This window comes from Molossus molossus, unplaced genomic scaffold (genome assembly GCF_014108415.1).
Source record: "Molossus molossus isolate mMolMol1 unplaced genomic scaffold, mMolMol1.p scaffold_m16_p_14, whole genome shotgun sequence".
Taxonomy (NCBI): domain Eukaryota; kingdom Metazoa; phylum Chordata; class Mammalia; order Chiroptera; family Molossidae; genus Molossus; species Molossus molossus.
In genome coordinates this window covers 88715916-88732466 of record NW_023425349.1, presented here as the reverse complement: position 1 = coordinate 88732466, position 16551 = coordinate 88715916, and the positions used below count along the sequence as shown (strand labels likewise).

The 16551-nt window shown below is 46.5% G+C and overlaps 1 protein-coding gene across 1 annotated transcript in view; it reads right to left on the bottom strand.

Annotated features, from left to right (window-relative positions):
* Positions 1-1041: 1041 nt before the first annotated feature.
* Positions 1042-16551, bottom strand: part of LOC118629371 (spermatogenesis-associated protein 31A1-like) — a 44437-nt gene continuing 28927 nt past the window's right edge. Inside the window, exons 2-5 of the mRNA XM_036260382.1 lie at positions 12638-12772; positions 5808-5865; positions 5378-5430; positions 1042-4341 (exon numbers count right to left, since the gene is read on the bottom strand). Of these exons, the coding sequence (XP_036116275.1) occupies positions 1042-4341; positions 5378-5430; positions 5808-5865; positions 12638-12772 (3546 nt within the window). The remainder of the gene's footprint in view (positions 4342-5377; positions 5431-5807; positions 5866-12637; positions 12773-16551) is intronic.

Sequence of the window (16551 nt, the reverse complement as noted above, 5' to 3'; positions counted from 1 at the left end):
CTTCTTAGGGTCTGTGATCTTGGAGCTGGAGAGGGTGAAGACCTGGGGTGCAGCCCTTCCCCCCACTCCCAGGCCTGTAGACGGTGTTGGGATGTCATTTCTCCCCCTCAGTCACTGCACATTTAGGAGCTCTCTGCCACTCTCTTCTTCCATGAATCCAAACTGGTCGGTTCTTCACCCACGTTCCATCTGAGGCTCACGGTGCCTGGCTGTGGGTGGTCACCACAGTCACGCCCGCTCCATTCGGCAGAACCCCTTCTCCAGGATTAACAGGGGAAGGCAGGTGACCGTGGCCATGCCCTTTCAGCCATGGGGTGAAGGGGACACCGTCCTCTTTAGACCCCAACGCTCCCACTCACACACTCAGAGTGGAAGCGCCTTCCTCATGGGCTCTAAGTGTGGGAAAGGCGGTGGGGGGAGGGGAGCTGTACACTTTATCCAGGCTCAGCTAAGAGGGGTCCATAGGGCCGTCTCCACCCCAGCCTTCATCAGGGAGAGAAGGGGCCTTAGAGCAGATATTATCTATTTCCCACCAAGGATCCAGGGGCAACATGTCTCGTTTCTAAACTCAGTGCCCAGCAGCTTCCACTCCCCTCCCCACTGAGCCTCCATCTGCTGGGCTCCGACGCTTCCTGGAGCCTGGGTAGCAGTGTCCAGCCCTGTGATGGCCCCGGGAAGCTGTCCCCACCACAGCTGCACAAAGTTCAAAGTAGAGGGAAAGAACCAGATCCAGGGTGGGGTCTTCATGGTTTTTCTCATTTTGTTTTAGTGTTTGTGTGTGTGTGATGACAGGACTGTGGAAAGAGAAGATGCCATGAAGAAACAGGAGACAGGGGTGTGCTGGCAGAGCCATGGTTAGCCTCCCTCTATGCTCCTCCCTCTGTGCCCCTCCCCCCCTGCTCCTCCCTCTCTGACCCTCCCTCTCAAAGCCAAAGTGCCTAAGAAGCACACCAGACAGAAGCCATTGCACACACTTCTTAGGAGCAAAAAACATATATTGAGGAAGATTAAACATTTTGAATGTGTTGATGAGAAAATGGACTAAGTTTTTTCCTGGAGACATGGTTGCCGGTGACCAGGCAAGACACCTCTTTGAGAAAGACAGTGCCTTGGGCAGTGCTGATGGTGGCCTCGGGTACCTGGCATTTTTGGCTTGTACTGCTGGGGATGGACTGGAGACATAGTTTTCTTGGGGGGCATGGATGGGAGGCAACTCTGGGCTGATAGATCATCATTGACTTGGACAGTTGTTAAGGACTCTGTGTGTCTGACTTGCCTGTCCCTGCCAAAACAACTCTCGGCAGGGGGGTTGGCCTGGTGACTGTAGGTTGAATGACTCATCATGCTCCCTTTCTCTGGGTACCTAAAACACCCATACACTGGGGCTTCAGATTCCTGTTTGTGTCCCTTTAACTTCGTAGAATTAAGTCTGTGGTGAATGGCCATTTTCTCCTCTAGAATCTGTCCCACAGCTGCTATGACTGTCTGAGCCTCAGGGATCTTGCTGTCTATAACTAATCTGCTTTTGCCTGGTCCTTGGCTCTGGGCAGTGGCTGATTTGGGCTTGTATTTCTGCAGAGCATCCTCACCACTGATTTCCTTATGGGGAGAAATCCACTGACAAAAGAGCCTCATTCTTTGCCTGAAGACACTTTCTGGAAAATCCTGATTCTTCTCTTGCTCAACAGCGTCTCCTGTTCCCTCAGCCTTGGCCGAGGGGCTCATTTTTGTGGCTTGAGAGGTCCCCAGTTTTTCAGGCCCATCTGCGTGCTCTCTCGGGTTGGGCCTTCTGCACTCTTCTCCCTTGTAGAAAGGGGCAATCATTTTTATCTGCTTCTTCCAAGTGTCCTGACCATTTGAGATTCTGGGTTCCTGCTTCCTTAGGCTGCTCCTTCGGAAAGCCTTAAGGCCACATAACACATGGGAAGCTGGCCCATGTGCAGTGGGCAGTCTCTGGCTGTGGCCCTGGGGTACCTGAGAAGCCAGGTTATTTGCTGCAAGGGACATGAGTGTGGGACAGTCTTGAGGCTGGTTCTTAAACTGTACCTTCCCTTTGGACTTAAATTCATTAAAAAACTTTTTCTTGAGGCACGGCTTTCCTGGATTGTGGAGAACAGACATTCGAGGGAACAGGGAGCTTTCACTGGTCCCTGCAGCTTCTAAACTCCTCACGTGTGCATTCATGTCTTCAGACTTCGCTAGAACATTGGTTCCCAACTCTGGTTGAAGAGCAGGAGACGAACTGGCCTCCATTGTCTCCCTGGCCTCTTTGGTCCTCGAAGACTGAGATCCTAAGTTCATGTCCAGCACTGTTACCCTATGGGGGGGGCCTTGTGAGGCCCCACCCCGCCCCTTCCCTCTTGGCTCATTCCGGGCCATTGCTGAACTTGGACCGGGACCTAGGCTGCCCCTCTCGACCCACTCTGCAGTCCTACTCTGCCAGGGGCGTGAGAGAGACTGAGAAGGTGGCCTGCCCTCCCGTCTAGTCAGAGAGGCTGTTGAAGACCCATGGTCATCACCAGATGGGGTCCCCCCCAGAGCACTCTGCGTGTCCTCACACACAGGTGAGCGGGCCGGGAGAGGCCTCGCCAGGGTGGGAACTGACTCTTCAGTGTTCACTTTCTCTCCAGGACAGGCCGGAGGAGGTTTTCCCAGGGACCCATCAGACTTGACGATCGAGTAGGCCCCCGATGCACAGGTGGATGAAGGGACAAAGGCGAGCTGCAGACCAGGAGAGGCTACAGCCTTTTTGACCTTAAAGAGGTTCATGGCCTTGAGGAGCTTGAGGGGCAGGCCCCACCTGTGCCTCACTGAAAACTTTGTAAGATGTGCTTCCAGCTCCCTTCGACTGTCCCTGGGGAGAAAGGACACCCCGCGGCAGGTGTTCACGCAGGGTTCCCTACCTTCTATTGTTCCCAGGTTTCTGGTTTCCATGTGAGTGTCAGCGTTGGCAGAAGAGTGGCCCACAGCAAGCCAGGGCCGATGCACACTCACAGGGGTCAGATTCCGACTCCCCTGCCCCAGCCTGCCGCCCACATGGCCTTTTTGGGCGTTTTCTAGATGTCTGTCTAAGTTCCTCGGTAACTCACTTCCGGAGTCACTCCTGGAAAGCGCCAAGTCACTTTCTGACTCCCCAGAGCCTACCCTCTGAAGCAACACTAGGGAGCTTTCTGAGACCCTGGGGAGATGCCCTGGGGCCTTCCCTGGACCCTGTCTGAGCGGGGGCCCCGCCTTCTGTGCATCCTTGCTGCTTCCAGCTGTGCATGAAGAGGGCTGGGAGGGCCCATGCTTGCCCGTTGCCTGACATGTCCCTGGCACTTCACTCTGATGTTGCCTTAGTTCCAGAGGTTCTTGGATCTTGGGGGACAGCTCCCAGCTGTGTCGCATAGGCCACTTTTGGAGGTGATGCTCCTGTTGCTCCTGGCACTTGGGACTGATTGGAAAATTCTCAGGAAGGATGCTGTCCTTGGGGCAGTTGGAAGTGAAGGGACTGAAGACTTCCTGAGATCTTCTGACTGCAGAGGATGAATCCCACCCACTTGCCAGTTGCTTCTGCAACAAGGGCCTTTCTGGATGTTGAATCTCCCTGGGGATCCAAGGTTGTGGCTTATTCTGGGCTGCTGGGCAAGATACTCCACAGGCCCTAATCTTCGGTGGGTAAGAAGGTGGCAGGGCTGGTGGAGAGGACTGGAGATGGCCCTGGGTCTGCACCTGAGCCACAGGTGGGAGCTGGAATTGAAGCATGGATGGAAACAAGGGTTGAGGCGGGAACTCCAAGTGACCCTTGGGCTGCGAGTGGGAAAGCAGTGGAGATACTTTGGCCTGCAGTTGAGTTGGGCAGGCATTCAAGAACCCATTGACTGAGAAAGAGGGAGACTGCAGTGCAGAAGAATTCTCGGGGATCGAGGAGGTGGCCACCAGGGATTCACTGTGCAGAGAGGGGAGACCCGAAAAACCCTGGTTATAGAGGAAATAAAGACCAGGCAGTTGCTCTTGTTTGTCCTTCATGCTCCTGAAGGGCTGAGAGGTTGTGGTGTCCTGCTCAGCACCCAGTGATTTCCACGTATTCCCCAAAGGATTCAGGTGGAAATTTGGATTCATTTGCTCTGGATATAATGTATCTTTTTCATTTTCTTTCAAATTCTTTATGTTGATTTTCTTTGTGACTTGTATTTCCAGAAGATTCTGCTCATCAGAGCTGAGCAAAGAGAGGGTATTAGACTCTGCCTGTCGGTTTGTGGGGTCTTCCTGGAGCGAGGCCTCTGGTGGATGGTGGGACGGGTGCTCTTGCTGGGACTCGCACTGTGAGGACACTGAGAGGCACAAGGCTCTGGCAGTCGCCTGCCACAAGGACAGGGCTGAAATAGGACAGCTTAACTGCCTGACACCTGAGATGGCGGGGGTGGGAGAAGCGAACCGAGGGTGCAGTGGGCGTGAGCTCTGTGGGACGGTGCCCAGGGGCAGTGCCACTGAGTCCCACCGGGGAAGAGTCAAAGTGGTATCTAGTGGTGGAGACACAGAGGAGGCTGTGGGAGGTGGAGGGTGGGCCTCTGAATCAGGGGGACACGGGGGGGAATGGGAGAGGGCAGGTGGCGGGGACGGAAGGCCATCCAGGGGAAGGAGGGGCCCTGGTGGCTGAGAGGCAGTCAGGGATGCCTGTGGATGATGGGAAACTGAGGAGACTGTCCGTCCTGGAGACAAGGCGAAGGCCAGAGGTAGAAGACACTGTGTCGGAGGAACTGGGGAAGCCGACGGGGAAGTGGCAGGAGCAGCATCTCCCACAGGCTCCCTGCAGGGCAGGGCGGCTCCCTGGGGTGCTATGCCACACACCTCACTGGGGCGGTCTTGACAGGAGAGCTGACGAAAGCTGTGCAGGTCAGGTGGCCTCCCCAGGTGGCTGCAGGAGATGGAGCACAGGCTGCACCCAGGAGCAGGAGGCAGGCCAGGGGTGGGCACCTGGGCCCAGGGTCTTCCATGGCCCGAGACTGACTTCCCAGTGCCCCTGCTGTCCCCCACCCCAGGGCCATCGCCACACCCCATCCCCATGGCCCTGCTCCCAGGTCAGTCCAAGGCGGCCTGTAGGCCTGGGGTCACATCACAGACTCGGGAGGGTGAGGACCCAGGAGAGAAGGGGAAGATTTCATACCTTCCAAGAAGAGTAATCAGGCCCCGAACCTCATCCAGGTCCTGCAGGCACCCTCTGCAGGCTGGAAAGAGGAGACGGGTCACATGGTGGAGCAGGGCTGGGGGGCCTACTGGAGGCTGAGTACAATGGCCCTTCAGGGGAGGCACCTGGGAGAGGACTCAGAAGCCCAAGCATTAGGGTCATGGCCCCATGACCGCTGGCAGAGATGACAAGGCTTGTGACAGGTCGCACCTTGTCATTCACAGAGCTTCTACATCCACTACCCCTGGGGCCTCGAAACTTCACTGTGGGGAAGGAACAGGCACCTCAGAGGAACCTGAGCACAAGGACACAACATGTCCACAGTTGGACCCAAGGTCCCAGCTTCTGGTCAGGCACTATTGGTTCCCGACAGCCCAAACATCTCTTCTGGGACACCCCAAACGTCCCTGCTGGGACACCCCTGCTGGGGAAACACCCACCTTCCAGGCCCTGGAGGCTTCCTCCCTACATGGAATCTGGGGAGTGTCCGGGTCTGACCACCTTTCCAGCAGAGACCCCAGGGCAATGTTTCCTGAGAGACGTCTCTGCTGCTGCCACCCTCGGGGACCTGGCCTTAGGCCCTCAGGGACAGGCAGATGGAGGCAAACTCTCCAGCGAGGGCCGAGGGACAGAGGCTCACCTCTCAAATATCCATTTTCCTTCCTGCAGCTGCTCATCCACCTCGGCTCCACTGGACGCTGACAGACAAAAGAAAACGAGGGGCTGGGACCCCTTCTCACTTTCTCTCTAGACAACCGGCAGATGCTCAGTGTTTGTGCTCAACATAACTCTCTGCGTTTACTACTGGGGATCTCTCGTGTTTCTTCTTTTACTTATTTTTATTATTTTTAAGTATCAGAGTTTCTTTAATGCTTAGCTTTATTTTTTTCTTCTCCAAAAGTATTCAAACATTCATGGTACAGTGAGTATTCTATGATCAAAATAAAACCACATTAATTTAACAGATGCTTATTACTTATTTTTAAAGTGGGTAATATATTTTTATTTTTCTTCTTTGAAGAATGCAAAAAAGAATTTTCTATGTAAGACCCACCATTGATTTCCTCCGTCACTGCTCCTCTGCTCGAGAAACACACACATGCTCAGAACTACAGCCCGTGGGAACTCCCTCAGGTGGGATTCTGCTTCCTGAGGCCACAGCCCTCCCCCATTTCTGCCTAGAGGCTCTCAGAGGCTCCCCACTGCCCTAGGATCAGCCCCACAGAGGAAAGGCTCCCCTAAGACACCTGCTGTGGGAAGGTGGCTGGTGAACCAGGGCTCTGGGCCTGTCCCCCACAGAGATCCAGCTCTTAGCATCAAGTCATTGGCCACTGGTCACTGCACTGGGGGCTGTGCCCTGGAGCCCTCCCCCACCAGGATCTAGACTCCTGGTCTAGATCTTTGGATAGAAATCTTCATGCCCACTCTAACCCCTGCCCCATCCGGCTTGTTCCTAGAAGGAGGAACTGCTATTTTTTTTTCCTGGAAATAGTGGTTCTATTCTTTCCTAACTCAATACTCTGTCTGGTGATTCCAAAATGGTGGCAGAGTGAACGGAAGCTACATAGACCGTCTCCCAGAACCAAACTGGAATTACAACTATAACACAGACAAATCGACGGGGAAAAAGCAACAGAAAAGCAGCTTGCAAGGACCATATAACCAGGGACACTGACTCAATCCTGGTAGGATTGCGAATGCATGAGATGGGGGCTGGGAGCCCACAGACAGCAGCGGCCTTAGCAGGGAGCAGCGCCCTGGCGTTAAAATCCCAAGCAGCTCCACAGCACAGAGCCGGGACAAAGGCTAAAAAAACTACAACCACTCACCTTGGGCTCCAGCAGAGGGAGGGCAGACGGGACTGAAACTGTGTAGGAACACTTGGGATTTGGAAGGCACTCAGAGCTTTTGCTAAGTTGCTGCCACGCAGGACTGTGGCCATATTGCTCCTTCCCAGGGCTCTGGGGAAAGGCAGCAGCCCCTCCCTAGGAGATCCAACCCCACCCTGTGGGCAATTGAAATGCTCTTTGAGGTTTAACTAACAACAAGCATCTGCCCCACCCTCAGGAAATCCCCTTATGCTGAGCACCTGAGGGAGTTTTTCAATCAACTGAAAACCCAAAACTCTTCCAGTAATCTCAACTGCTGGCCTCCAGGCAAAAAGCTAGAGTATAACAGTACCTTTCCTGGGCTAGCAACTTTAACCAGGAAAGTAAGATTTGTCAGTGGTGTTTAGCATGGGACTTCCCTAGCTCATCTAAATCCAGCAGAGGGAGCCACAAACAGCAGATCAACACCCACAGGGAAAACTTGACATGCTCCAAAGCCCACTGTGATAGCCAAAATGGTGAAACACAGAAACAGAAGCCAAATAAAAGAACAAGAGATCTCCACCGAAGATGAGATCAATGTGGAGCAGTTAGGCAAGTTAACAGAGCTGGAATTCAGAGCCATGATCTTGAGGAAGCTCAACAGCATGAGTAAGGACATCGAGAATCTAAAAATCAACCAATTAGAAATTAAAAAACCACCAGGAAGAGATAAAAAATGACATATCAGAAATGAAAAACACATTGGAAAATCTGAAAAGCAGAGTAGAGGAAGCTGAGGACTGGATCAGTGAATTAGAAGACAGGGTAGAAAAAAATCAACCAATCAGAAAACCAAAAGGAAAAAAACAATTTAAAAACAGGAAGACAGCTTAAGAGAACTGTGGGACAACTGGAAATGTAATAATATTTGCATCATAGGAGTCCCTAAAGAAGAAGAAAATGAGCAAGAGATAGAGAACATATTTGAAGAAATAGTGACAGAAAACATCCCTAATTTGGTGTGGAAGAAGGCATTCAAGTTCAAGAAGCACAGAGAGTCCCAAGTAAGAAGAACCCAAACAGGCCCACACCAAGACACATAGTAATTAAAATGTGAAAAATTAAAGACAAAGAGAGAATCCTAAAAGCAGCAAGAGATAAGCAACAGGTTACCTACAAAGGAAACGCCATACGGCTCTCAGCTGACTTCGCACAAGAACACTACAGGCCACAGAAGGAAATGGCATGAAGTAATCAAGGTTATGAAAAACAAGGATCTGAATCCAAGACTACGCTACCCAGCAAGGCTACCATTCAAATAGGTCAAACAAAGAGTTTCCCAGACAAAAAAAGGCTAAGGGAATACATTGGCACCAAACCAGCACTGTAAGAAATGTTAAAAGGACTGCTATAATCAGTAGAAGAAATAGGAAGAAAAATATAACCACACTAAACAAAAATGGCAATAAATAAGTACATATCAATAATCACTTTACATGTAAATGGACTGAATGCTCCGATAAAAAGACAGAGTAGCTGATTGGATAAGAAAGCATGACTCATCTATATGTTGCTTACAAGAGACCCACCTCACAACAAAAGACTCACATAGGTTGAAACTGAAGGGATGGAAAAAAATTTTCCAAGCAAGTGGAAAGGAAAAAAAGCTGGAGTAGCAATACTCGTATCTGATGGAATAGATTTCAAAACGAAGACCATAACTAGACACAAAGAAGGCCACTACATAATATTGAAAGGATCTATCCAACAGGAAGATATAACCTTGTTAAACATATCTTTTCGCAATATAGGAGCACCAAAATATATTAAAAATCTTCTGGAGGACTTCCAAGGAGAAATCGACAGCAATACAATCATAGCAGGGGACTTCAACACCCTGTTGACAGCACTGGATAGATCCTCTAAACAAAAAATTAGCAAGGAAACAGAGACTATAAATGAAGCTCTCGACCAAATAGATTTTATAGATTTCTACAAAGAATTACACCCCAAAACTACAGAATTCACATTCTTCTCAAGTGCACATGGGACATTCTCAAAGATAGACCACATGATAGGACACAAACTAAATCTCTCCAAGTTCAAGAAGATTGAAATCATATCAAACATCTTCTCAGATCACAATGGCATGAAACTAGAAATCAATTGCAACAAGAACATGCAAAGACATTTAAACACATGGAAGCTAAATAGCAGGTTATTAAACAATGAATGGGTTACCGAGGAAATCAAGAAAGAAATTAAAAACTTCCTGGAAACCAATGAAAATGAAGACATAACAACACAAAATCTATGGGATGCAGCAAAAGCAGTTGTGAGAGGGAAGTTTATAGCACTACAGGCTTACCTCAAGAAACACGAAAAATCTGTAATAGACTACCTAACCTCACAACTTAAAGAACTAGAGAGCAAACAAAAAGAAAACCCCAGAGGAAGTAGAAGGAAGGAGATAGTACAGATCAGAGCACAAATAAATGACATAGAGACCCCCCCCCCAAAAAAAAAACAATTCAAAGTATCAATGAAACGAAGAGCTGGTTCTTTGAAAAGATAAACAAGATTGATGGACCCTTAGCTAGACTCACCAAGAAACAAAGAGAGAGAACCCAAATACACAAAATCAGAAATGAAAGAGGAGAAGTAACAACTGACACCACAGAAATAGAAAAGATCCTTAACAGCTACTATGAACAACTATGTGGCAACAAATTCAACAATCTAAGTGAAATGGACAAATTTCTAGAAACACACAGTCTCCAAAAACTGGAACAGGAAGAGATATAAAACTTGAACAGACCAATAACAACTAAGAAAATTGAAGAGGTAATCAAGATGCTCCCAGCAAACAAAAGCCCAGGCCCAGATGGCTTCACGGGGGAGTTTTACCGAACATTCAAAGAACTAACACCCATTCTCCTCAAACTATTTCAAAAAATTCAAGGTGAAGAAAGACTTCCAAACTCATTCTATGAGGCCAGCATAATTCTATTTCCAAAACCAGATAAAGACACTACAAAGAAAGAAAACTACAGGCCAATATCCCTGATGAACATAGACACCAAAATCCTGAAAAACTACTAGCACATCAAAGCCAGCAATCCATCAAAAAAAAATTTTTCATCATGACCAAGTGGGATTCATTCCAGGGATGCAAGGCTGGTACAATATTCGCAAATCAATAAATGTGATACACCACATAAAGAAAATGAAGAATAAAAACCACATGATCATATCAATAAAAGCTGAAAAAGCATTTGACAAAATCCAGCGTCCATTTCTGATAAAAACGCTCAGCAATGTGGGAATAGAGGGATCATATCTCAACATAATCAAGGCCACATATGAAAGACCTACAGCCAACATCATACTCAATGGGCAAAAACTAAAAACATTTCCATTAAGAACAGGAACAAGACAGGGATGTCCACTTTTGCCACCCTTATTTAACATAGTACTGGAAGTCTTAGCCACAGCAATCAGACATAAGGAAAAAATAAAAGGGATCCAAATTGGAAAGGAGGAAGTGAAACTCATTATTCGCACATGACATGATATTATACATAGAAAACCCTAAAGACTCCATCAAAAATCTACTAGACTTAAATGAATTTGGCAAAGTAGCAGGATACAAAATTAACGTCAAGAAATCAACGGCATTCGTATACAACAATGATGAACTCACAGAAAGAGAAACTGAAAAAACAATCCCATTTACCATTGCGGCAAAAAAATTAAAATACCTAGGTATAAACTTAACCAAAGAAGTAAAGGACCTATTTGCAGAAAACTACAGGACATTGAAAAAAGAAATAGAGGAAGATATAAAAAAGTGGAAGCACATACCTTGCTCATGGATTGGAAGAATTAACATCATTAAAATGTCCATACTACCCAAAGCAATCTATATAGATTCAATGCAATCCCTATCAAAATACCGACGACATATTTCACAGAACTAGAACAAATACTTCAAAAGTTCATATGGAACCAAAAACGCCTCCGAATAGCCATAGCAATTTTGAAAAAGAAGGACAAAGTAGGTGGGATCACAATACAAGATATCAGGTTATACTACAAAGCAACTGTAATCAAAACAGCCTGGTACTGGCACAAGAACAGGCATGTAGACCAATGGAACAGAACTGAGAACCCAGAAAAGGACCCAAGGCAATATACTTAACTAATATTTGACATAGGTGGCAAGAGCACACAGTAGAGTACAGACAGCCTCTTTAATAAATGGTGTTGGGAAAATTGGACAGCTACATGCAAAAAAATGAAACTAGACCATCAACTTACACCGTACACAAAAATAAACTCAAAATGGATGAAAGACTTAAATGTGACCCGTGAATCCATAAAAATTCTAGAAGAAAATGTAGGCAACAAAGTTTCAGACATCATACACAGAATTTTCACTGATACATCGCCTAAGACAACAGAAACAAAGGAGAAAATGACCACATGGGACTACATCAAACTAAAAAGCTTCTGCACAGCAAAAGAAACATTCATCAAAATGCAAAGGCAATCCACTGTATGGGAGAACATCATTGCCAATGATATATCAGATAAGGGGTTAATTTCCAATATATTTAGAGTGCTCATACAACTCAACTAAAGACAAAGAACCCAATTAAAAAATGGGCAGAGGAGCTGAATAGACATCTCTCCAAACAGGGCATACAAATGGCCAAGAGACATATGTAGAAATGCTCATCATCACTAATCATCAGAGAGATGCAAATTAAAACAACAATGAGGTATCACCTCAAACCTGCCAGAATGGCCGCCATCAACAAATCATCAAACAAGTGTTGGTTAGGGTGTGGATATAAGGGGACTCTAGTACATTGCTGGTGGGAATGCAGACTGGTGCAGCCACTATGGAAAACAATATGGTGTTACCTCAAAAAATTAAAAATGGAACTTCTTTTTGACCCAGTGATCCCGCTTCTAGGAATATACCCTAAGAAGACTGAAACACCAATCAGAAAGAATATATGCACCCCCATGTTCATAGCAGCGCTATTTACAATAGCTAAGATCTGGAAACAGCCCAAGTGTCCATCAGTAGACGAATGGATAAGATAGAAGTGGTACATATACACAATGGAGTACTATGCAACTGTAAGAAAGAAAGATCTCTTATCCTTTGAGATGACATGGAGGGACCTGGAAAGTATTATCCTAAGTGAAATAAGCCAAGCAGAAAAATACAAATTCCACATGATCTCACTTATATATGAAATATAATGAACATAATAGTCTGAGGAATAGGGTAGACCCAGAAACATGGAAGTAGGGCACAGACTGACATCCCTCAGAAGAGGGCGTGGCGGGGATGGGAAGCGATAAACCACAGAACTTATATGCATGTATGCATAACCAATGGACATGGATAACAAAGCCAGGGATGGGGCAGAGGAGATGGGGAGGGGGGCGGCAAGGGGGTTAACAATGAGGAACATCTGTAACAAAAAAATAAATAAATAAATAAAAAATAAAGTCAATTGATTTTTATAGAATAAAACAATAATTTTCCCAATAAAAAAAAAGACTCTAAGTGATTCAGAAAAGTGGGGAAAAAAATAGAAAAAAGGTAATCTCTGTTGGGTCTGGGCCAAGGGCTCCTTACCTTCCTGATGTTTCTATGTCTCCTAGGTGGTGGTAAGGATGGATCCCTCTCCAACCAGGGGAGTAAGACAAAGAAGAGCACCACTCCACACACCATGGCAAAGATGGTATCAGTCACCCAGGGAGGAGTGGTGTTCTGCCAGGTAACAACAACACTTTTCAGAGGTAAAAGAGGGTCCTCCATCATCTGAATGGCAGTGCTGCCCTCAGGGAACAGCACTGGGAGCTCACTTGCTGCAGAAACCCAGGACCGCATCACAGAGCTGTGGCCTTGTCACAAAGGTTCCTGAGGGTGGGGAGGGAGAATGAGAATAGAAGGCTGCCCATCCCCCACCATCCAGCCCCACATATCCCTGTCCCCCTTTGGGACTTCTTGATCTCTCCTTCCAGCTCTTCTCTCATCCTACCAGAGAGACCTTATTCAATTTTCTATTAATTTCATCTGAAACCCAGATGTCAGAGAGATTTGTCCCTGAGAGATCTTGACTTGAGGACCACCACTTTCATAAACCTTGAAAATTTAAAATTGATCCTGAAGTTTTGGCTATTTCCCAGGGATTTTTACTCTATTTCCCTCTTCTCAACTCCAGCTTCCCAACATAATGTCCTTGTCTCATATAACCCCAAGCGTAGAAATTTACACTTAGTTCTATGAATTTTGAGTAGTGTTTGTTTTGTCACATATTATTTTATTTTTATTTTTAAATGTATATTTATTGTTGAATGTATTACAGATATCCCCTTTTCCCCCCTTGACCCTCTCCTCCCCACTCCTGCCACCCTCCTGCCTCCCCCACACTATTGTCTGTGTCTACTGGTTATGCATATATGCATGTAAGTTCTTTGGTTTCTCTCTTCCCACCCTACCTCTCCTCTTCCCTTTGAGATTCCTCAGTTTAATAACCAATTTGTACTTCTTAATCCCTTCATCTTTTTCACCCATTTCCCCAACACCCCTACTATTTGGCAACCAACAAAAAGTTCTCTGTATCTATCTATGAGTCTGTTTCTGTTCTGCTTGCTCATTTTGTTTGTAGATTCAATTGCTAGTAGATATATACTTATTGCCATGTTATTGTGTTCATATTTTTTTATCTTATTCTTCAAGAATACCCGTCAACATTTCATATAATACTGGTTTTGGTGGGGATGAACTCCTTTAGCTTTTTCTTGTCTGGGAAACTCTGTATGGTCATCAATTCTAAATGATAGCTTTGCAAGATAGAGTAATCTTGGTTGTAGGTCCTTGCTTTTCATCACAAAATATTTCTTGCCACTCCCTTCTGGCCTGCAAAGTTTCTTTTGAGAAATCAGCTGACAGTCTTATGGGAGCTCCGTTGCAGGTAACTAACTGCTTTTCTCTTGCTGCTTTTAAAGTTCTCTCTTTGTCTTTAACCTTGTGCATTTTGATGAGGATGTGTCTTGGTGTGGACCTCTTGGGTTCATCTTGTTTGGGACTCCCTGTGCTACCTGGACTTGTATGTCTGTTTCCTTCAACAAGTTAGGGAAGTTTTCTGTCATTATTTTTTAAAATAGGTTTTCAATTTCTTGCTCTCTCTTCTCCTTCTGGCGCTCCCATGATGTGAATGTTGGTACACTTGAAATTGTCCAACAGGCTCCTTACACAATCCTCATTTTTTTGGATTCTTTTTTCTTTTTGTTGTTCTGATTGGGCAGTCTTTGCTTCCTTATATTCCAAATCAATGTTTTGCTTCTTGGCTTCACCTACTCTACTATTGATCCCTTTTAAATTATTCTTTATTTCATTTAGTGCAGCCTTCATTTCTGGCTGGTCCTTTATAATGCTCTTGAGGCCCTCATTAAGTTCCTTGACATTCTCACAAAGTTCCTTGACACTCTCACTAAGTTCATTGAGCATCCTTAGAAGAAATGTTTTGAACTCTGTACCTGTTAGATTGCTTATCTCCATTTCATTTAGTTCTTTCCCTGGAGTTTTGTTCTATTCATTCATTTGGAACATGTTTCTTTGTCTCCTCATTTTGGCTATCTCCTTGTGTTTGTTTCTATGTATTAGATAGAGTTGCTATGTCTCCTAGGCTTCCTAGGGTGGCCTGTTAAAGTAAGTGTCCTATAGAGTCCGGTGGCACAGCCTCCTTGATCACCCCAACTGGGCCCTCATGGTGCACCCCTCAGGTGGACCGTACAGCCTTCTGTTGTATTGAGTCTTGACTGCTGTTGGCACATCAGTAGGAAGGATTTTACTCAGGCTTATTGGCTGCAAGGACTGGCTGTGCCCAGTGATCACCAACCTCTGACTACCTTGGATGTTCAGCTGTGCAGGGACCCACAACACAGAGCAAGACTTACTTCAGCAGGGCTCTGGTACCCACTGAGTCCACTCTCTGAGTGTGTCACTTGTGGAGGTGTTTGCATGGTGGAACTTTGATGTTATCTGAAGCTGTCCACTGGGTCTGCTGGCTCTGGGGCAAGGTCAGCCACTGCCTGTCTTCTACCTGGGGCCAACAGGCATAAGCTACAAAGCAATCTGCTGATGGTTGCTTCTTGTGCTGGGTTTGGAGGTGCCCAGGCAAAGCCAACCTATGAACCAAGGTTAGCTGCTTCTAGTGCCAGGCCTGGGACCACTTAGTGAGAGGTATGGGGCTCACTGAAGCCAGATGCTGCTTGTTTGAGAGAATTTCAGAAAATCTGAAGTAGGAGCCCAAACAGGCCAATCCTATGGTAAAACCACTGGAAACAGCTTGGGTGGGCCTGAATGTTGGGTGGGGTAGGGCCTCAAGGAATCACCAGGGTGTGGAAAACAGTGTGAGCCAGGTTGCTGGAGTCCCAGATATGGCACCTGTTTGCCGGTCCCCTAAGGAAAGGCCTCACCAAAGGGACAATGGCTTCCACCAGCACATCAATCAGGGAGAAAGCTCTCCAGCCCTCACCCCAATGCCAAACAACTCAGTTCTTCCCCATAGATCTCTGGTGCCTTTCAAGCTGCCTCCCCAATGCTGGAACCCAAAAGGAGAAAGTCTGAGTAAGACCCTGTGTGGGCTCTTTAAGAGGAACTGCCTGGGGCTCCAGAAGCCTCAATGTCCCTCAGCCTGAGTTCCTGCTGGTTTTTATAGCCAGAAGTTATGGAGACTTCTCTTCCTGGCACTGGAACCTCAGCTGGGTACTGGTGTAGGACAGGGATGCCTTACACCTGAGGGAGGATTTTCCCAACCAAGGTATCCCTCCTGATTTTTGTCTGCCACACATGGGTGTGGAACCAGCTCATCCACACCTCCCCCACTCTGCCCCTCCTACCAATATCAGTTTGGCTTCTTTAATTTCATAGTTGTAGGACTTCCCTTCAGCTTAATGTCAGGCAGTTCTGAAGGATGTTTTTTCATATTGTCACATTTTCAATCAGAGGGATCTACATACAAAAAGTTAAAATAATTTATTATTGAAAATGTATCAATCTAAGTATAAAAGAATTATATGTAGAATAATAACTAAATTTTCAGCTTTTATAATTCTGGAATTAGTAAACTTTACACTGTACAAAGATTTTTTTGGACATGTACACACAAACACACACACACAGTCACCCTTTCACAAACCGATCCAATATTTTAAAATCCAAGAATCCAAAATTTTCTACTTAAAATTTTTTTTAAACATTGTCTTGATCCAGGATTCTCTCGCCACAGAAGTTTTGAAACATGTTGTCTTAGTCCATTAGGGCTGTTAGAACCACAAATTGAATCAATTAAAAACAAGAGAAATTTTTTTCTCAATTCTAGAGCCTGGGAAGTGCAAGGTCAAGGCTCCAGGTCACCTTCTGGTGAGGGCCCCCTTCCTGGTTCACAGCTAGAGCCTTCTCGCTGTGTCCTCACATGGTGGGGAGAGGCTAGGGATCTCTCTGGAGCCTCTTTCATGACGCCAATCCCATTAGCAAGGGCT